The sequence below is a fragment of the Frieseomelitta varia genome, unplaced genomic scaffold, assembly GCF_011392965.1.
Source record: "Frieseomelitta varia isolate USP_RPSP 00005682 unplaced genomic scaffold, Fvar_1.2 scaffold_524, whole genome shotgun sequence".
NCBI classification, from domain to species: Eukaryota; Metazoa; Arthropoda; class Insecta; order Hymenoptera; family Apidae; genus Frieseomelitta; species Frieseomelitta varia.
The window spans coordinates 475,130-498,425 of NW_025110284.1; the positions used below are offsets into that span (position 1 = coordinate 475,130).

The 23,296-nt window shown below is 36.0% G+C and overlaps 1 protein-coding gene across 2 annotated transcripts in view; it reads left to right on the forward strand.

Moving 5' to 3' along the window:
- The first annotated feature begins 2,302 nt into the window (after positions 1-2,302).
- Positions 2,303-23,296, forward strand: part of LOC122533409 (potassium voltage-gated channel subfamily H member 8) — a 48,802-nt gene continuing 27,808 nt past the window's right edge. For both annotated transcript variants that reach the window (XM_043663060.1, XM_043663061.1), the window contains exons 1-2: positions 2,303-2,572; positions 7,224-7,334. In XM_043663060.1, the coding sequence (XP_043518995.1) occupies positions 7,259-7,334 (76 nt within the window). In that variant the 5' untranslated portion in view covers positions 2,303-2,572; positions 7,224-7,258. The remainder of the gene's footprint in view (positions 2,573-7,223; positions 7,335-23,296) is intronic.

Below are 23,296 nucleotides of genomic sequence, written 5' to 3' on the forward strand. Positions count from 1 at the left end.
GTCGAGAATTGTATTAGGCGATGTTTAAAACACCAAATTACCTAGTTCCCAGATTTATATATTTGAAATTAACGACTAATAACCTTCTTCTCCTACAAATAAACGAAAGTCCAGTTATGAGAGGTTAAAATAATTCCACAGAGAGAAAGATGTTATCATAACGTTCAACGATATCATAGCACTATGATTTCAATTCAATTTTCTAAAATGAAAGATAATAAATTAAACTCGGTCTGTGAAAACAATTAATAATGTTAATTAAATGTAATACATGTATACCTAATTCAGCGTATAAGTGAAAGTTAGTAAAATAATATTTTTATTACACTGAGCACAAAGAAACGAGATATTCCTCAACTATTTAGCGTAACGCAAAGTAAGACGTTATCCGGTATCATGTAATAAAGAAAGACTCTTACTGAATAAATTCATTTTCAAACGAGACGTTGGGAATCTTCAATCATCTCTCAAATGTTTTGTTGTGGATTCCGTATCGTCTTTTCTCCAAGAAAGTCCCATCCAGTTAACCTTTTACAATGATCTTTCTACGAAGATTTCCTCCTATTTGAAAAACTGTTACCTCGCAATAACATTGTGTTTTATTCTCTCATTGTCACAAAATCAAATAAAGAGGAAATGGGAAACAGGAATCCTGAAGAGAATCCCTTCAAAACACGAGTCTTTTCATACTTTGCATTTCATTTTGTGAGTTTTGCTAGCCACAAATGTCAAATTTCTGCAGTTTTATTACACGATCTACATACGAGAATTAATCGAGTTCAGCTTTGCGCCAATCAAACTATTTAGTCTTTTAACACGAAAAAAAAGACGAACTGCAGTATATTTCTGTTATTTAACCTTTCCACGGTTCTCAAGTTTCTTCTGTTTCTATTCTATCAAAAGAAAGCTACTCAAACATCAAGTTCTTGTAATTCAATCCCACAACCCAGATATAGGAATTAAATCAAGTTTGGTTTTATCTCGGTCAAACTTTCCAGTATTATAAAGTATCATGGAGAAAAATGTCAAGGTTTTTGTTTTCCTATAATCCTACGATTCTGAATATTTCTTTTTTCATTTCAATCTAAAACAGGATTTTAAAAAAGATACTTAGAAAACAGTAGATTTCTACAGTTTTGTATATAAGATCCACGTACAATATTGATAAATATTTTATTATTGAAATTTTCCAATGTATCACGAAGAAGTATTGTTTTTTATCCTCAATTTTTTTCTCATTTAACCGAAGAAAAGGAATGTTCAACAAAATTCGCATAAAATTCAAACGAGCACGCAGTTACGATTCCAGCGATAAAACAGATGCAATTTCGTTGTAAATGATGCAAAAAATGCAGAAGTTTATTCCTCAAAGTATGGCAGTCAATAAATCATACTGCCAAGAAAAAGCTCTTGGCATACGAAGGTTTTTTACCAATTAACCTACAATAAATAAAAAAAATCTTGCACGAAACTGGACTAACTACGAAACATTTACCCTCGTTAAAAAATTGTTAATAACTCGTCCTGACTCTTAGCACGAGAAACTATCTTCGAGTTCTAAAATGCGATACTCTGCAAGTTTGAAAAAATTACAAAATATTTACTGCAAACACAGCAATTAAATCTAAGCGACGAAGATTTCTTTTCAACAGTTACCGAACTGCCCAAAGAAGGACGTGTAATTTCATCTCGTTTCATCTCGCCTTTCTTTCAACAAATGACGAAATGATCGTTGCAATTAGCATGAGCGTAATAATCTAACCTGCCCTGACCCCTTTGGTGGCACGCGATTGCTCCCAACCAAACCGCATGTAAAAAAAAAAAAAAAAAAAGACGTCGCGCGAAACTTGTGAAATTACGAACGGATGAAAAATGAGCGGTAACACCGGCGAACAACATGTTTCGTCCTCCGAGGAACGTTCGATCGTTTAACACAGGACGCGGACCATCAATCACAATCGCCGGGAGATTATTATGCAAAGACTCGATAGGCCAACATGTTTGATCCTCGCTTGAAATCTTGACCCTGTTTCACGGCTGGCGGTACAACACGCGCTCGGCGACGATGAACGCGCGTGCGTATGCAGATTACACGGTTTTCGCGTCGGTGTGCCCGTCGTTCTACACCCACGGGCCCGGCTTGCACGTACACGTCCGTGCGAACGTGTTGGCGTATACCTTCAACGGTTTACCACATGTTGCGCTTAGGTGCACGGAGCGCAAGTCAGCCAGGAGGAGCCCGGGCCATCAGGATAGAGAGAATTTCTCCCCTCGGCTCGGTCAGTTACGCGAGTACCAGCAAACGTTGCGCGTGTTTCCCGGTCTCTCCCCTGTTTCCCGTCGGTGGCGATGTCGCGATAAAACACACACGGATCTGTCGTTAACCGGGACGACTCGAGGCAACGCGCCATCCCCCATTGACAACAACGTGTTCAGTGTGCGCCTGGTTTGTGAAACCTGGTTTCATCCACAGCAGAGGATACGAGAATTTTAGGTGTAGTGTGCTCCCCGTGACAATGCCTAATATGTTCTGCCAGTGAGCTGGAACTCGTGGCCTTTTTTCCTCGATAAGGTCTGTATCTGTAGGCCTAACTATCTGCACCCAAACGAGAGGAGAGGAGAGCACTCGCCGAGCCGAGCCGAGCACAATTCGTCAACCTATATTCTTTTAAAATATAATTGAAATTTTATTTTAGATGTTTTTTTCTTTTCTTTTCTTTTCTTTCCTTCCAAAATTCTAAGTTGTAGTGATACGGTAAAATATTCTCTGATTAGAATTCTACGAGATATAACGTGCTTGGCGTGTTGTGGAGATTTTCAAAGAATTCCAACTGGTATTCGAAGAACGTTAAATAGCAGCAGTAATAGTAGTAGTGGTGGTAAACGGAAACGTGATTCCAAGCGAGTCCTATTACCCCACATTCTTTGGATTTCCACGAGACGTAACGCGCTTTGTGTTTAAAGATTGAAACGGACGCTCTTCGAGAAACGTCACTGCGAAAATTCTCCTTTGTAAAAGTTTGAGAACGTTCTTCCTTCTGCTTCGAATTCCAGCGGGGACGTAGATCGTGCTTTGCGTTCGAGGATCGAAAAATACTTTCTTTCGATAAAATTCTAATTGGCGTTTGAAAAATAGAGAGAACGAGCGATTTCGATCGAATCACTCCGCCCCCCTCCCCTTCCACCCTCTCTCTCCCTCCAACCATTCTGCTCTTTTGTCAGAATTCTACGCGACACGTAACGTGCTTTGTACTCCAAGGCCCGAAACCCTTTTCGCGAAATTTGATCTTTGAAAGTTCTACGCTTGAAAAATGTCAAGCACAGCGACGGCCGATTGTGTTCGATTTCTCGCGTAGCAACAAAGTAAAAAAAAAAAAAAAAATGAACGCGAGTGAAACATCCCTTCAAGGGAACAACGCGCTACGCATTTCTAGAACCTATTATTTGATAATCAGTTCGATTCTTCTCGACGCTACGCCAAACTTTTCCGGACACCGAGAGAGTGTCCTAAAGAGAGAGAGCGGTGGTTTGGTAAATGGGGCTTTTGGCACAAGAGGACCAGCAACGTAATGAATGTATCCTACACACTGTTATTCTCTCCTCACACCTGTTACATTGCCTGAATCACTATACAGTTACACGTAGGCTCGCTTCGTAAACAACCCGGGGAAAACGAGCATACGTTCTGTCGTTTTTGTTTCTCTCCTCTTTTTTTCTTTTTAATCACCGTAAATTCCGCGAACGTTCTACTACCCCGGCTTTTCTTTTTCGGCTTTTACGCCGAAAGAAGCAAACAAATTAAATCGCGCGCTAATCTTTCAACGAGTGCTTTCATAAAAGGCAAAGCGAGTTAACTGCATTCGCGAAAACGATTTCAAGCGTTTCAATACCGAATAATTGCAAGAGAAGAAGAAAAAAAAAGCACGAAAACCAAGGTTAATGCGTAAATGCATTCGCCACGCGCGGTTTTCTTCACTTCATCTCGGAAAATACATTATGCATTTATTCTCGTTTATTAATGACTCGCCCCTTGAAAGTTAATATCCATCCGCTCTTTATTTATCCACGTTCAATTTCGTTGGATATTGCATTATTGCGGCGTGTTTTTTCCAAATCAGAGTACACTCTCTTCACAACGTAATACGGTTAATTAATTTTTCACGCGATTCAACGCGAATTTTTAAAGCTTGGTTTAACCACCGCTCCCGTCAATTGTTAATTTTAACAGGATTCGATAACTCCTGCAACGTGAGGCAGCAATAAGTGCTTCACTAAATCAAATTTCATTTTTACGAACAAGTTATCGAGTGGAAAATTGTCTGCGCAGGATATAAAAGGTGTCCCTTGAATATTTTCAAATTTAAATTCGCACACACGATTCAACCCCGCTAATAATTTTCGTTTTAAATTTTTTCCTCGATGTTGAAACACGCGTTTTCTTTTTTTTTTTTTTTTTTAACTTGACGAGCAAATTTCTTCTTCGACGTGGTCGACAACTAAACGGCGGAATAAAATTAACGAATAGCACTAATTTATCAAACTCAGCTGAAACAATTCAGTTAATTTCGGAGTTCAACGGTTACTGGCTAGAATAGTTTCACTCAAAGTGATTTATTAAATTAAATACATACAATTTATTGATCGCAAGATTGCTCGGATGGGATAGAGGCTGCTGCACCAAGCGTATGCAATACTGTCACAAAACTATCTCCAAAATTTAACCTCGTTTAACGATCAATATTTTTATTAACAAATCTTCTTGAAGTCACGAACGACTCGCAGGAAACCCCTTCTTTAATTTTGCAAAAATCGTATAATTCTTAACACTGAAGTCTTGGCTGAAAGTGGTTTCGCGTATTAGACACGTTGCATACTCTACATACTTTATTCGTATTGCGCGCGTTTTGTGCAATTGTGCAGTGATTAATAATTGTCCGAAGTAACGAGGTCAACAGACAGTATCGTTCTATCAGATTCATATTTCGGAAGAACAAGCAACGAACCTGAATATTTCCCGCGTTTCCAAAAATAGCCGAGAAGAGCTTGACTTGTTTCGCGCACGCAGGAAATTTGCAACCGAGTACGCAGAGTACACGCGAGTCTGAATGACACTCGTTCGAGTACGCCACGATAATACAATGTTGCAGCGTAACGCGAGCAACCGATCCTCCTCCTGACAAATTAATACTGTCGCGATTGTATATTAGCGGCGACGCTGTCAATCGAAATTGAAAGAAAAGCGCAGCCACAGTTTAATTTCAGAAATCGTGAATACCATTGACGAACGTGAACAACAATAGAACCGTCCAATAATAAAGAGCTACGAACATCGTCCCTGACTTCCACAACACGTTTCTCAACGAGATCCCTCAGTTGCTGCTGCAAATGCGCTTCTGCGTTTCTGCTCGTGAGAGATCGCATGAGAAAAAGAAAATAACGACTTGAGGGGAAATGCTAATTTGCTCGTATACCGGGCTCGATTCGTGCAACTGTAACAAATTGTCCCTTTCTTTTTCTTTCTTTGAACGAGATTGGAGAAATGTATCGCAGGAAGAAGATGAATTGTTCAGGATAGGCTGCATACTCGTGATTGTTGTGGAAAATTTACGTAACACGCGTGTTTACATGAAATGTGAATTGTATTTATATAAAGATGGATAATTCATACAATTTTGACATGATACGTTTGCACAAAATTAAGTATAATTTGTGTATAAATATGTATGAATTGTTTAATATGTATTGATATTTAATATGCATTTATTTACGTTCGTGTTTAATTTGGTGCAGAAATACACATAGGTAAAAAGTGTACAAAATATTATCCGAAATACAATACCAGCTATAATATCTCGCTAGTAAAATAATTTTCTATCTCTACGTCTCGCTTTTCGAAAGTGTGAAACTGTAAAAAGATCCGCGATTTACTTTTTGCGCAAGTGCAATGCATATTCCGTATGTTGCACTATTTTTTGCAAGTGGAAACTTTTCTTGTTTTCTGCATACTTCAAATCCTCTCGTTATTGCGCGTGAAAAAATACCAACGATTAATACGGTCGAGAATTCATGAATTTGAAAAATATTTCAACTTTAATCTCGCGGAACTTGTGTAGAGAAACAATATTGTTTCAAAAAATAAATTTCACAAAAACAAATCAATTATCTTTGTGCTTTTTGAGAGGATTTCCACTTGATTCCAATGATTTATCATAATATCATAATTTGACAAAATTACAGAGAATCTAGATATACTGACATGCTTTGAGAAATAAATTTTTCTCCTTTTATACATATTTTTGATATCAACGTGCTCAGGACACCTCATTATGTTTTTAGCATCGATTAATATGTCATCATAAATTCTAGAACACGTTTACTAGTTTTTAAACTGTGAGAACCCATTTATCTCGAATGTGACAAGCGAATCCTTGAAATTTTCTTTCAAGGGTTCGCTTCTTTCAAGGATTGGCTAACAATGTTAAAAGGCACAGTTCAACACTGTAACAAGTTGTTGAAAAGAATTGCAAATTTAATGCACGTTTACTCCATGTATTCCATTTGTGAATAAAAAAAAAATGAACGATATCAATGGATAACCCACTCTGAACATTTCATTTTCTTTCTCCAACTTAAATTAGTAAGAAAAGAAAACACACGTCGTCAATATCACTCTCCTGTGCATCGATGAGAAAGAAAACCAAAAGGAAAAAGAAAAAAAAAAACTGAAGCGAAGTAAAATACTAAAGAGGGCAAGAAGTCAACGGGACTGACGTGCAAAAATAGAAGAGAGGAAGAAAGAAAAATCGAAGTACATAATTCCGGCGAAAGCTTCGCGACCGCTTTCGGAACGTGTTAAATTAAAAACTCTCCGCTAAAAATAGCTTCATTCTAGTTTGCTTAAACTGCGATCATCTATCACCGCAACTACCGTGCCGCACGCAATCCTTTATTTTTCATTGGACCAGTGACCTACCTATTCAAAGCACTTGGACCTTCTTTCTATTTTTTCTTTTTTTTTTTTCTTTTTCTGTTTCCTTCTTCGCGCCATACATTTCCTCCGAGCTTTGGCCACGCTCGTGCATAAAAATTGTGTCGAACGATCTTTTTATATTGCGAATATGCGCATTTACATTTGAAATTAGCGCGAGTGTGAGTGGAGAATGATTGTCGCAAGAGTGTTGCATGACACAAAGTTGGTTGACATTCTGTTCGTTGTTTTGCAGATTCGAGCGCCTGACAGCGCGGCGGGGCGGCCCCAATGCCGGTCAGGAAGGGCCTCCTCGCCCCACAAAATACTTTCCTAGATACTATCGCCACTCGTTTCGATGGAACCCGTAAGTATATTCGTATCACACGAGTCAAGTTCAATTTTTTGAATTATTTAAAATGAACGAGCACAATCTAGATACAATAATTTCTCAGAGATTGCACAGTTGACAACTGATCTTGCATAGCTGAATTATCGTTGGAAGTGGTCGAAGTAAGCAATCCGTAATCATTTTTTCTTCAATTGTTTAGAGATTTTATTGATTATTCGATAATTAAAACTTATCGCGTCTTTATCGTACTAAAAATGTTTCCCCCATTCCTTGCATCTGAATATTATACTTCAGTCCTATACGGTGCTTCTAGTTACTTTGTTAAATTTTGTTAAATTTCATAATTGATCTCCGCCATAGAAAAAAATATTATATATTAATATAATATTATTATATATATAATTATAATATTAATATTAATATATACTATAAATAGTCTAAATGGTTCAAATTTCAGTAATGCAACATAAATTTCTGCAGCCATCTATAATCCAGCAATCAATTATCAGTAAAGTTTCATACTGTCGATTTTTTTATGCATTTTTTTAATAATTTCAAATAAAAATTTACTTTGTCCATTAAATATCACAACAGAATTTAGATACTACACTTTTCTCTTTATACGTACAATATGTTCGCATTTATAACTTCCAATTTCGAATAAACGAAATGGAACTTCGAAATAAAAATTCATTTCGCCTGCTAAGTAATCTCTTACAGATATTTTTTTATATTTTTGGATAATTTTGCATTCTTACAACGTCCAATTTCCCGCGAATGCATAAAAATCCGATCGTAAATTACGAATTGTCGGTACTAACCCTCGAGCAACGGACGGTACGCATTCGTCGATGACCTAGCCACACATTTCATCTGACAGTATCTCTCTCTTTTTCCACGTGCATGGAAGCCAATTTTTATATGTTAGATCTTTCCCTTGTTCTACAATTCGCAAATTACATCTGTTTTATAATTCCACAATAGTAACAGATAATAGCAATAATGTAAATGATTATCTTGTTTCACGAATAATTACAAAATTGCGAAAAAGAAATCGTAACTTGATAACTGGCAAAAATAATCTTCCGATAAAAACAAAATTGATATTCTTATTACATTTTCAACATTACGAAGTATTTATTTGTCAACTGTAAATTTTAGAAATTGAAATCAAACAGGGACACGTCATCTATGTACATCGGTCAAATTCTGTGTTTATCCGCAATGAATTCAAATTTAGTAATGTGTGATAACATATTGCAATTCTAACATTGAACAGAGATACACTCATCATTATTTGATTCAAATATCTCTGCGAAACTAATTCTCATCCACTTTCGATATTATTGTTTTCCACTTTTGTATATACGAAAATTGATACTAACCGTTATTACCCTCATCAATATTCATTCGTCAGACGCGAAAAAACATTTCATTTGAAGTACCTACAACTTGAAATCATTCAAATATGTACGATTGTTGTATTAAGGTAACTACGTTAAAGATGTAAGAATACACAGTTGATAAAGAGAACATACGAAGATGACTCGACAGAAAAATATACGGGCCTCCAATCACGATACAGGAGGCACATACTCAAACATTTTAGGGGCGCGAGGATTCGATTAGCCTTGATTCCGACATTCGAAAGCGACCCTCGTTTACGCGTCAACGGATTAGAATGGAACGATTTGTCAGTATAAATATAAAACGTGTTCAGCACGTGATAGATTATTTGTATACTGTTGTTCGATCAGACTGTAGTGGCTCGAGAAAGTATAATACTTGAACGCTCACTATGAGTGTAGCGTATATGTTACACAAAACATTTTGAAATTTTACTAATAATCAAATACTAATTATGATTGTCGTGATTATATTAATCAAGATCTAAAATACACAAAGATACATAATTTAATCTAAATATAGTTTATCACAGAAATATCTGGACATTTATATGAATACTTTATATGAATATATATTTGGTGGAATTTGAAATATATATAGAAATTGGGAATACATAATTATTCGCGAATTGGAACAGAACACACTTAGCGGAACATTTCATGAAATTCTGATATTTCACTGTCACATCATGATCGTACAAGTTGCAACTGAGTTTCAATCTGATTGTTCACGAAAGTATTCCAACTGTTGTAGCATTTTATAATGAATACATCGTGCGCGTTATTTTGATATTTCGCAGACATCACAAAAGTACAAACAACCAAACTACAATTTACTACGAAATTTCCAGTTTCTGTATATATAAACGCATTTTTAGATTTTCAAGCTCGATCGCTGAACGACGCCAAGACGTTTTATACAACACATAACGTGCATAATATATTCATAAGAGGATCCCTTAAGTGTCCGAACGCTTTCGCCAGTACGACACACTTCCCTTACTCCAGAATCTTGGGAAAAAAAGGAAAACGAAAAGAAAAAGGAAGAGATTTGAAATTTAAACTAACCCTGCTCCGTGTTAAATTTCATCGGTTCGACATGTTTGTTCTCTCACTTCCGTCATCCGCGTCTAATGTGGCATTCAGACCATCGCAGCACGTGCTTCGCTATTTACCAATCGCTCGATCAACGCTGCAAATTAATACCGAGGCGTTTCTCTCTCGATCGCCTGCCGCGCCCGTTGACGTTGCCCCGCTAATTAGTACACCGATATTCCGCCTCGCTGCACTAGCAACGCGCGAAAATCAAATTTATCCGGAGGATAATGGCGGCCCCGGGGTGAATTTTCATCGAGATAATCGGCAACGTGCGAACCGGACTGCTGCACATTGTTTTGCAAAAAATGGGGGGAGAAAAAAAGGAAACGATCGAACGAGATCATCTTTCGTAACATCGGGTTATCCCCGTGGGTCTTCCCACGGGAACGACAACTTGATTATCCTCAACCTTTTCCCTTTGTCGGTACGGAGGAGATAGAAAAGTAATCCGAAGAGAAACGGTCGTCATTTTTCTCTCTTTCTTTTCTCCTTTTTTTTTTTCTCAACTTTCGACAAAACTAGTTTCGACTGTGTCGTTAGAGAGCAGTCAGATGATACAGATCACTCGAGTTTTAGAACTATGGGGCGTGATACGGTGACGAAGGGTAGAAAGTTTGAAAGGCAAACGGCAACAGGAGACTATTCGCTGTTTTATACATATGCAGTGGAACTGTAATTTGACTAAAGCAACGAGCAGATATCACATCTTTTTGTGAGAAAATATTGACGAAAGAACATCGAAAGCGAACAAAATTTACAATTTTCTATATTTTATACGTTTGATATTGGAAATTTTGTACGTTCGTAACACGATGTATTGATCACAGACACTCGAATGATTTTTTCCCCCATTCCTCGGTAACAACAAATTTTATGCTCCAATCGTTTGTAGTTCTAGCTAATTAATATCGTCTACAGACCGGAGTGCTGGGCGACGTTTCATCAAAATAGAGATAAGAAGTAACAATTTGAATTAAATCACGTCGTACATACGCATGAAATTGATATTTTTACCAACCAGAATGATCGTTTTCGCATTGATTGGAAAGCTATTAATCTAATGAAATAACAACAAATAAATACACGGAACGCTTAATCTCTCGGACTTCGTCGTGCACGAATATTAATACGAGTCACTGAATGTGCTTTTCAAGTTACACGATGTGGAAAACGATTGGCTGTTATTGAAAAAATAAAAAAAATGTAAAAAAAAAAAAAATGAAAAAGAGAGGAGGAAAAACGTAGAAAAAGGGATAACAATAATCTCTCGAACAGCCACGCTGTCTGAACAATAAACACGAGTCGTTGTGCGACGTAAATACATTACAAAAGGCTGAAAACAGCATGCGTACGGTTGTTGAAGAACCATAGCGAGAAAAGAAAATCACGGAAGTTTTTAACACGCCCTGAGGATCAGCTACAGACAAATTGGATTCAGCGCACGTTCGCGTGTTTCAGCAACAGCGTCGCGCAATCTTTCGGAATTTGAATTTTGCATTTAAGCTCGGTGCCAGGCTGGAGAGAGCCAACTGTTTTAGAAAAGGCTCGCGCGCAATGGATACGGAATTAGATGCCGAGCGATATACCGTCAGGAAGTTCGGGGTCTGCAGGCGAAGAAAAACTAGTTTACAAGTGGAGAGGTGACAAATCGTCATCATCTTCGGACGAGGGAATTACAGGGCGAGTTGTAAAATCCTTGGAAAGTAATGGAATCGCATCGTCTGCCTCCCCACTCCGTCCCCAGACGCTCACGAAATTGCATTTCTGTCAATCTAAACTAATCTTCGGCAGTGCGTTTTCATCTAATCGAGAGGGTTGAATCGACGACGCTTACTTTTAAGTTTCTGTCGGATACCACGATTTTCCGGATGTTGAAACGTACGATGTGTCACGTGTAAGCAGAAAATGAAAAAAAAAAGAGACTGTTCCATGTATTTATCGTCGCTGTTGCCACACTTGTACGACATACTGTATCAACATCTGTGTTGAGAATTAATTTCGGGGCAACACATGGTGGTCTCCAGTTTTAAGAGTATTTAAGCCGCTTAACGTATTAAATGGAGAACTTCGTTCTCACTTCTGCGCATATTCGCGTTTGTACGTTCGTCGAAAATTCGAAAACGTCGTTATTATAGTATACATTGCAGCGACTCAGTTTTTAAATGAAATTGTACATTATTTTTGTCGAAATGAATTTTTGCTGAAATGCGAATATGAATTTCTGCATGTACACTAATAAATATTATGAAAAATACGCGATATTGAACGAACTGAATATAAATGTAATATAAATTAAATTGAAATTCGTACAATATATATTAAAATAAGATTCAATGACTGGCATAAAATTTGAATTATAATATACTTTCCTTAATCACTGGTCGAAATATCTATTATAAATTAAAAGATGTACTAACCATGATATTAAACAAGCTGAATATTAGAGTAAAAACTTATATAAATTATAACAGATATAAAAATTGAACTATTATTCAATGTGAGCGAAAAATATTCAGCGCAATAATTAATTTTGTTACAGGCATTTGAGTTTGGTCTGAATTACCTAATTATCGAATAATTACTATAGTTGTTTTGCAATAAATCAATGTTATAAAAATTGTATATCTCAGTTCGCAATAGCTTATACTTCGAAAATAATATTTCAAAGAATTCATCATACAATTACAGGACGGCACATATTTATATTATTTTCTTCTTCCTTCATTCTCTTATATTAGTAAAAATTTATTCAAACATCGTTGATGGAATGTAAAGGAAAAAATTTATCTGTCGAGAAATTTCTACACACCGTCTACTCGTTTATTTCGTACGAGAGAAACAAATCTTCGGATAAGTCTCATTTCTTTAATTTCGCCAACAAAGATAAAAAAAAACCACGCGAGAGAAACACGACAAGTTCATTTTTTGTTGACTTTTGTACTACTTGGTGATTAAAAAAAAAAAAGTATTTTCAGTACGAAATAATTGAAGAAGATGAATCCAAAATAATATTAACGTTAGCCGGTCGTTTCTTTGAATTAGTACTAATCTGCTAAAGTAAAACGACCGAAGATATTCTCAAATATAAAGCGTAAAATAAAAGTGTTTCCTGCTTGCGTTTTACATTCGAATGATATTTGGAAAAGTGCGAATTTGCATAGATATCAACGGTCAGGAGATATTCAATACTTTCCAAACACTCGCGACGTTAGAGAACAGACGTTTAATCCAAAAATACCTAGTTTCGCATACATTGATTTTCGAAGTGAACTTTCCACGCACACGTCGGGAAATGTGATTTGTGTAACAGAATTTTCACTCGTGACCTTTGAATAAACGTAAATTTGAATAAAAAAAAAAAAAAAATCCACGATCTACCAACGAATAACCGCGATTATTAAATAATATCCGTACTTTCTGAATTTCATTACGAAATTACGAGGTAACATCTTCCGTCCGTTATGTCTGCATAATGAAAACCCGATCATCGAGATCGGTTAAGTTCGATCAGATCCCGATCACGCGTAAAACTATGTTTGCGTTAGTTCGTCTAACTTGGAAACACACCGGGCACTTGCTTGTTCGCCACACTTGCCAGGCGATCGTGTCGTTATAGCGCGACGCTTCAAGAGGATACGACGACCCTAGAATTATGCTATTACGCTCGATCTTGGTGTTCCATCAAATACTCTAGGCTCCTCTGCAAACTCGATTGCCCGCCAGGAAACACAAACACACGCCCGCGTGCTAACCGTGTTCACCGCGAAATAATTCGGGGAAAATAAGCACTATGCTAAGAACTGTGCACTACAGGCTGGCTATTGAATTTTTAAGGAAGCGACCAACACGCGCAGCACAGCGTGCACGTGTCAAAATACACAAACATTCGAGACACGTCGACGTGTTCTACGTTCCAATTTATACTTAGATTTTTTGTTCTTTTGATAAGTGTATAAGTAATGTTTGATTTCGTTCAACGTTTGAAGAGTGAAAGCGACTTGTATTTTTAATGGACGCGATACGGTGCAATTTGACTTGAATTGAGTGACTGCAATTTGATATTTGGAGAACGGAGGCAGTTTGTGTTTAGGCTCCTCGTGTCTGAAATGATACGCACAAAAATTTTAATTTCCACGAACGGCTGCTGCGAGCTCATTAACGATGTAATAGCATCTGTCATTCAAGTTTGTCGGGGGGAAAGGGAAACGGCGAAATTACGTAAAATACGTTCCAGATAAAATGTTTCGGAGTGATCGTTATATTAAATTCTTCGTAACCGAAGAAATTTACGAATTCTATTATATTCTGAAAACCAGAAATATTTAAGTAAAGAAAACTAGAAATTAATATCCATCTAACTAGAAATTAATATCCATCTAACTAGAAATTAATATCCATTCCACGATGAAGAAGGTAGTTAATGTATTAAAAATTTCACTAAAAAGTAAACGTGATTTAAAGTTCGCAATTAATATCGAGAAGTTCTATTAATACTGTCGTTATCTCTTTGCTTTCTCATCATTTCTCCTCTTTTTTGCAATATGTTAATGTACTATATATTATAAAAACATTAATGAAATGATAATAATAATATTAGATATAAAGAAACATATACACGTAAATATTTAAATTTTCAAAAGTAAGATACAAATATGAAAGTAGTTGGAATTAGTTTAAATTATGAATTGGAATCATTGCCCTGATTTTGAAGGAAGTTAAAGTGAAGTTTTTAAGAAAGAGGTTTCTTTTTACATTTTGATAACTACAGATATCCGATTTCGAGTCGCACAAACCAAAGGAAAACAACAGGATTGAGAGTAAAAGGTCCACCAAGCTTTTAAGCAACAATGTGTATTAACGAGGCTTCTGCTACTCGTTTGACGAGTGTCGTCGATCGACTCGATGAATTTTTATTAACTCAAAGATTGATGGAAAAGCGAATACGTACGGTGTGTTAGAGATTTCTAACATTTCCATTGCAAACACCTTGATTTCGGCGGGAGGGAAAAGAAAAAAAATGGGGGAGGGGGGAAATAATTGCTCGTTAACGACATTCGAAGCACCTATCCGAGGATATTTTTGGCACTCCCTTTCTTTCTGCGAGCGTGTTTGGCGCATCGCCAACTGGGGTAAAGGATGGTTGACGACTGTTCAAACACTCGTTTGTCTTTGCTGACCAAGACTCATGGAGGACCAATTCGAATATTCGTTTTAGCAACGTTTTTTTTTTTCCACGTCTATCTGCGGTTTTTCCTTTTTATTGGACTAGAGAGGGGGGGAAAAAGAAATCCAAATGCCCGAATGTCTGTTTCGCGTTACGTGTGAATAACACGCATGACAGACGGTCATAAAAGTCAAAAAATACACGTGTCAAATTTTTTACTTAGAAAGAAGTACTCTTTACTTGAAAAGAAGTAGTATCAGGCAATGAGTAAATTGAAAAATCTGTATAAGATTGCCATATGTACAGTAGAGCGAACGAAACATGTTCCGACTATAGTGTAATGAATAATGATAAATTTTGCATACTTTTAATAATCACATAGTAAATTTCATAATATTTTCGTCCCGATTTATTTATACTGCCCAAAGGAATCGTGTTTTCAGAATATGTACACAATATCGTATATACTTCTAATATATACATATATATATTTACGTGGTAATTTCGGGATCACGACTTATTCACGTTCTCCAAAGAAATAAATTAAAAAGAAACGTCGTTACTCCTTCGGAGTCTGTAACTTTAATTAAGAAAATTAATTAGCGATTTTAATTAAGAAAATGAATCAACGCTCGTAAAAATCAGTCTTACGAATCCCCTTCCTCTCTGTTTTTAATTTTCATTTGCAGATGTAAACTTTCACGACTGGCTGTATGCCGTGCGTTTATTGAAAATCAACAAATCTGACTGCGCGTGTATTCGTTTACGCATCGATAACTAACAATATGGAGACCTTTGGAGAGATTTTCGTTGAAAAATCCCGATATGCCAGCGTGTATGATATTTGTTTCGTTCGCCTATTTTCCGATACGAAGCGTAAAAATAATTTTCAACGCGGCGGGAAACGCGCGACAAAACTTCGACGCAAGTTCAAGTACCGCCACCAACTTTGCAGCGACATAGTGTTTCGATAGTTAGATTGCAACCCTCTTGGCCGTGGAATATGAATGCTCCCTCCCTAAGTTTTATTGCCGAGTCCGTCGACCCTAGACAGAGCATAGAATATTAATCCAACATCGACGCCATGAAAATCGACGTTATTCCCATCCCACGTACACAAGCGTGTATCCTTGCGATCCGATTCTGATAAATCTAATTGAACGTTTGAGCGAAAAAAACTCTCTGGTTCGTCATATTTTTTATTGTGTATCAACAGGTCAATATATTCTGAACGGTTTAAAAATAAGTAAAATTATATTTATAAATTTTTACGAATATGCTTAAATACTTAAATAAATAGAGATTCTACTAGACACTATACTTTGAACATTTTGCACATTGTGCTAGTAATTATTAAACTAGGGAAGGTTCTGATTTTTCTTTTTTATCTTTTTATTTTTTTAAATACATAAACGCGATTTTCAGCTGTATATTTCAAAATTTCTTTTGGTGAATGAAAATGTCACAAAGTGGCGGGAATTATTTACCTGTTTCGAATTTCACTTTGATTACTGACCGCCATCGACGCAAAGAACCGATATATTTAAAGTGAAAAATTGCTGTTGGACTACAAATAGAAATGTGGAAAAAATGTTTCCCGGTATATCTCAATTATGTACCCGTTTGTAAATTTAAAAGCTTGATTCTCATATCGGTGAGAATATTTTTCAACGTATTGATACTCTCAAATAGTAACAAAAATTTAAAGTTCACCAATATTTCTGACCACAATATCGTCTGTATTAACACGTAAATAGATAATAGGAAAAATAATAAGACAATAACTCGCGAATTATCGATTCAGTCTCATTTTTCAATTCGCAAATAAAATAAATTTCACTTTATGCTGAAAATCCCCGCATGCAATAGACAGCAATATTTTGGACAATATTTTCTTAATCTGAGACGCGATATATCTATGATGTGAAAATTAAACCGACCTTTTTCAATAAAGAACAAAAAGAGCGTGTTTTGTAGTTTCGCTGTGAAACGAGAGAATATTTTACATTTCGGTAGGAACGTTTCGTGCAGGTTACAGTAAAATCCCGCTTTGTTTTACGAAAGAAAATAGCCGCCTATTAAAAGCGGCAAGTAACAGTGAATGTTGAGTGCTGAATAAGTGGAGAGCAAGAGAGGTCAAGAAATCTCTCGCTGCACATACCGAATGACCTATTTATTCTCCGTGATTATCATCAACCGTTCGCTTAGTCATTCCTCGGCAAAAGAAACTGATAATTATCTGGTATTGGAGAGGAGAAGCAATTTTGTAAAAAGAGGGCTAGAAACTTGGAAAAAAATAATCTCTTGAGAAACATTTGAATTACATATCTACTCTTTTTAACTTTTGCTTTCTCTTTCCTTTTAGCTTTTGCTTTCTCTTCGTAGATCCTCGAATAAATTTTCAGTGCAAACTGCTTATATAATGAATTGTAACGACTGCTGTTGAAAAACTGATTTAATATAATTGACTACGATCTGATTGATGTTGGAAAATCTTTTATTAAAAATTAATAAATATTGTTGAGACGGATTATTATTGGTTCTGTATAATACATTTCTTGTGTGTTATGTATTTTATTATTGTATATACTATTTAAATTTAATCATTGCTGATGAATTAACAATTAGAAACAGTATTATTAGAATTGTGGAATTTTATGTTAATTTATACTTTTATAAATTTAGATTCAAAAAGGTTGGCTGTCTAAAGAAATTGTTAGATAGAAAATACTATGTATTTTATACATTTTTGCATAGTACATATATTCTGTGCATCTACTTCCATTAATAATCGAATTGAAATTAATATTATAGTACTAGATATATAGTCATATTAAAATACCTACTTCTCTTTACAACTCATATTTTTTATCAATTATGATTTTAATGAAAAATATCTATTTAACTGAAATTTCAAAGTTTAATTAATATAACATAAGTTGAATAGATTAACATTTGTAGAATTGACTTTTTCTTTCTCGATGTCATTCATCTGCTCATTTATTCATATTCGAACGTAATCTAATCTAAAGTTATTAAAATTTGTTTTACTCTTTGAATATCGTAACAAACAATCTATTTTGAATACTTTAATATAACATGACCTAAATTTATGTCGCTTCTTGAATATTACAACTGAACTTTGAATATTTGGTATATTTGCATATGCATTTCTGCATGTTACATGAATTTTACATCAAATTCTTACAAACTAATGCAATTCAAACTAACAAATTTATAAATTAAAAAAAAACCGACTAATATATAATTTTCCCTAAATGGAAATTTATTTCACCCTTCAAGTATCATAAATTCACCCTTTGAGTAGTCTGAACTTTGTACGTATTTGACTCTTGCAACATTCGAATTTTCTACAAATGCATGGAGTATCACAGCATATACATCACTATGTTGAAATCTGCTTCTCCGAAGTAGTAACGATCAAGTATACGCCAGACAAGAAATTCCAAACGCGACACATGAATGGACAAAACTACAACGGAATTCCCGCGAAACTTCAAAAAATATTTCTTTTTTTTTCAATATTTCTGATAGTTTGGAACTTCCAGGCTACGGCGGCACGTGCCACATCTCGGTTGGTATATTTCAAAAAGCGCTACATCAGTCGCGACGTTTGTACGCGATATTTAACAGAGGCGACCTCGCCGCTATTGCACAACGAATTCAAAACTGTATATCACTGCTCGGCCTCCCACAAAACTTTCCAGTAATAGACGCGTTCGCCACGAATGATCAACCTCACGATGACAAGCATTTGCAACAATCTTTTATTATCTATTACTCACACTGTTCCTAGGTGTTTATTCGCAGTAAAAGTGCACGACGGTACTATTAACAGAAAGATGTTTTCACAATTGGGAATTTTTTTTTTTCTAAAAAAGGAGTTGTATAAATCGCGCTGGAAATTTTCAGTACTTGTTCTCAAATATCAGCTACAATTGAACAGATAATTATTAAATTCATATTCTCATGGAATCTAGATAATCTAGAAAATTGTCTTTACGTATTAAATGTTATAACAAATAATATACAGCTTACAAGTGAGGATTTTCTACAAAAAGATCGTTTCAAAATTCGACACGATTTATCCAATTAATCTCACGTCAAAATTTTCCTTTGTTTACTTTCGTATGGATTGCTTTCCTTAGGATTTCTGAGATATTATTTATATATTTCCACTCGCTTCGTACCTTCGTTATTAAATTATAGATTTTCATTCATCTCCGTCATTTTACTTTAATTACGTACGTAGCTAGACATCTGTACGATCGCATATTACTTTGTATTAAAAATAATACCTCGTGTAACAGATATTCACGTGGCAAAATGATAAAGTAAAATAAGAAATAAAATTATTTCTTATCTAGAATTCAGTGAACTCTTAAGAATATTAATCACTCTCTGATCTAAATTTTATCTACCATAGGCTTGTGAAACTTCCCAATTACTCTCGAATTGGAGGCACTAATTCCTGCATGTTGCACTAATTGCAACGTAGCGTCAGGCCGTGGTAAATTTCAACAAACCTCGCGAGTGGATAAACGTGTAACTTGTCTAGGAATTGCGTTCGAAGTTAGTTATCGAGTAAACGTGAATTCGTACGCGCGCTTAAGTTCCAATGCGAATCAATTTCCAAAGACAAAACTAGCTAGAATCTCGCGCAGACACGTACGTACGTACGTATGCGCGAGAGGAAATCTATCCTAACATAAATTACAAGCGACACGCTTAAGTAAATATTATAGTCCATCTTTAACTCGCCAGATTACGCTAACCAAGCTGCAAGATATTCTCGTTGCGAGCAAATTCGAGAGCAACTTTCTTGAAAATGGCTGAACGTTGGATACCTGCAGATCAAACGGTGAATGGTAGAATTCCCGATGAAAGTTTTAAACGTTTGTACCCTTTCCCGAAAATAAATATCAATCAAATTTTCATTCGCTAGATTCAAGCAAGGCAATGTTCTAATTATGATCATTTACTTCTGTCATATCTTTGTCTTTGCAGCTGTTAAACGAGAAATGATAGAAATTAATGTTACAAATTAAAATCCTCGGTTAATCGTCTTCCGAGTCACAATTTTTACGTTTGTATTCTCCGAACGAGATTTTGTTCATGAACGTCGGCTTTCTTCTTAATGTAACTCTTTTAAAACTAACTTCACCTCGTAAAGTCGAAGTTTCGAGTTGCAAATGTTTATTGGTGGTTTGTCTCGAGACATAATCTACTTTGTTGTGCTGAAACAATTTACAAAATACCGATTATATTGAATTTGAACAAACTTCAAGCTATCGGATCAACGTTTAATAACACTTTCATGTTTCATGGACCACGAAACGTTTCCAGTTGAATAAGTTAATTATCGTGAAAGTTTGAGGTAAATATAAATTGTCGTTTTATTTTATTTTGGAGTAACGTGAATACCTTCCTATCTTCTTCTCATAATTTTACAAGTATCGCTAATCGTAATATTAATACTAGAACAACCGACGATTAAAACATAAAATTTTTATTAGAGACATTAAAATTTTAAAAAATTGAACAACTTTATGATACAACGGAATATACAAGCTTTTATTATTTATACATTTTACGGAAAATCGCTAAGAACACGCTCTGTAAAATTTCTAACAAAAATTATAAACTGGTCACTTTGATCATTTTAATTGTTTTAATGTTAAAATTTTGAAGACGTCAAATTATCGTATATTGATTTTGATACTTGTTATTTTTCTACTGTTCTTTTTAATATTTTCAATATTAATCAATTATAATATTAATCAGAACCTTCATGAAATTTCATCGACTGTACCTGTATTTTTAACTACGACTTTTCGCACGTAAAATGAAACGAAAATTAAAAATCAGCAAAAACGTACTCGCACTGTCGTTCAAAATCCCAGGGCACAGTTATATTGAATTTCTTTATAAATATCGTTAGTACATTAACTTAGTATGCATGAAATTAATAACGAACTGCCACATCGTAATATTTCTCTCGTAATTCTTTCTCAATACTGGAACGGACCGAAACTTTCGATGTATTTTTTCCCCTATTACCTTCAATTATCAGCTCGAGCTAATATTAAAACACCAAGATTAAAACTTCCGATTCAATTTACCCAATTATCCGTTTCTCCGGGAGGCACCTCGATTACTATCGATCTCACAATATAACAAACTGAGGAGAAGCACCGAAAAGGGTGAGGAAGAACGGACATATTTAAAATTATCAGAAAACAGATTCAGATATTGATCGACACCACGAGGGAGGTGATACCTAATGATTGTTCAATATCAATGACTCTTATCTTATCGCTCGACGTCCAACACCGCGAGAAAAAGTAATGACGCAGGACGTTTCCGAGAAAGACACACACACACACACACACACATACACACATACATACGCGCACGCGTTTATCGATCTAGACTTAAATTATGGTCTTTACTGAATGGAAGTACATCGAGCGGCGTAAGTGGCTGGAACAGGAATAAATCGTTCACGATTTACCGTAACGAGCGTGGACATCGCGTGGAAAATGAGACTACCGAGGGCGCAATTACCCAGTGGGCGCATTGTTTCTATAAATGCGCAACCCCGTTTCTCATACAGCGAGACGAGAAGGAAATCGTCAATTATCGCATCTTATCGTTTCTCCCGTGAAACGGCTCGTTCGACGTTCAATGAACGAAAATCCTTTCACGACAACGAGAACGAGACGAACGGTTTTAAATAGAAGAACCACCAGCGGAGGAGAGATTTTTTTGAAAAGGTATACGGTTAAGCTGCTCGATAGGGAGGCTTTAATCCCTTCATATTCCGGTCTGAGGAAAGTATTCTAGAGCCAAAGAGAGAGAGAGAGAGAGAAAGACCTAGCCGACTCGCCGGGCTGAGAGAAATCGCGAGTGAATGGAAATCGCCCTTTATTTCCAGCGACGTTTCAACGAGAATTTTCGAGGTTTGGCCCGTCCGCTTTTGCCGTTTTAACGATCGTACACTATTCGCGTTGTTAACAAGTGAAACAACGAGTTCGAACGACGAGTACAGTGACAGAGAATACGACATCTCGATCGTGGGAAGTTTCGCGGATGTATTACGCGCTTGTGTAGTGCGGAAGTTTTTGGAATTTCATTAGGACGAGACGTGGGATTATGTTGATGAAGGTGGTAATCAATCTGGAGGTATATATACAGGAGTCACAACACTGTTTATTACTCTGGTTAAATACTTGGCAACACACACACATAATGAAAGATATAATATTAATATTAAATATTAATAATTCGATTTAAATGTAATGCGACTTGTTAATTTTGGATTATTGTGAGACGTGTACGTTTGCAATAAGTGTGTGTTGCACTTTTGCCTCCATGCACGCTTTCGTGTTCGTGATAGTTGCACCATGTGTCACATCGTACGAAACTTTTTGAAATTTCATCAGCGAGATTATGTCGGCAAAACTCGAAACAAATCTAGAAACGTATTGGCCATGAGTGTTTGCAGGACATTTATTGCGAACGTAGTTAGTTAATGAGTCGATAGAAAATTACTACATTACGTGAGCCGTAATTGCTTTAGATATGTACAATTAAGCAATAAAAACATTTCAACGGTTCCAAATATTGTGACTTGTTGATATAGCGAATTTTTAATAAATATCTCGCAACTTCTGTGCACACATCTTTGGAGTTGTTTTAAGCTTCGCTAAAGACTATCGTGATTGTATTTCGTGCAATACGAACAACGACCCAAAGTGCAGAGATTTCTAATTCGTATTTTCAACTCTCAAAATATTAAACGCGCGGGAATTCGCGCGATTTAATAACGAACCAGCGAAGTTCTCACGCGCCGAGTTCAATTTAATTCGAAAGACGAAAAATTTCAAGCTCGTGCTCCGTGTTTGCGCTCACTTCAAACTAGAAGTGTAATTTTAAGTCCCCTCCGGTGGGAAGAAATCTCGTAGAGAAATCTCGTAGAAAAGAAACAGAGGCGAAACTTTCTCGCGATATAATTAGCGAAATTCGCGGGTGAGGATTTTCGCGTCTACTTGTATTACTTTGCCGGGAGGTACTTTACATTCGAGGCAAGTGAAATTTTCTGAAAATTATCAAGGCGGACGGGTACATCGAGATCTCGCTGAATCACCGCTGTTTCCACGGGGAGCGTGCTTTACACAAAAGCAAGTATTGGAAAAGATAGGTTTTTCCGTAAGTGGCCCAGTTCTTTGCGTTCTAACCGGCAATCGGTTTCTACGGATATTGGACTTTTGTGTTTTCATATTCGA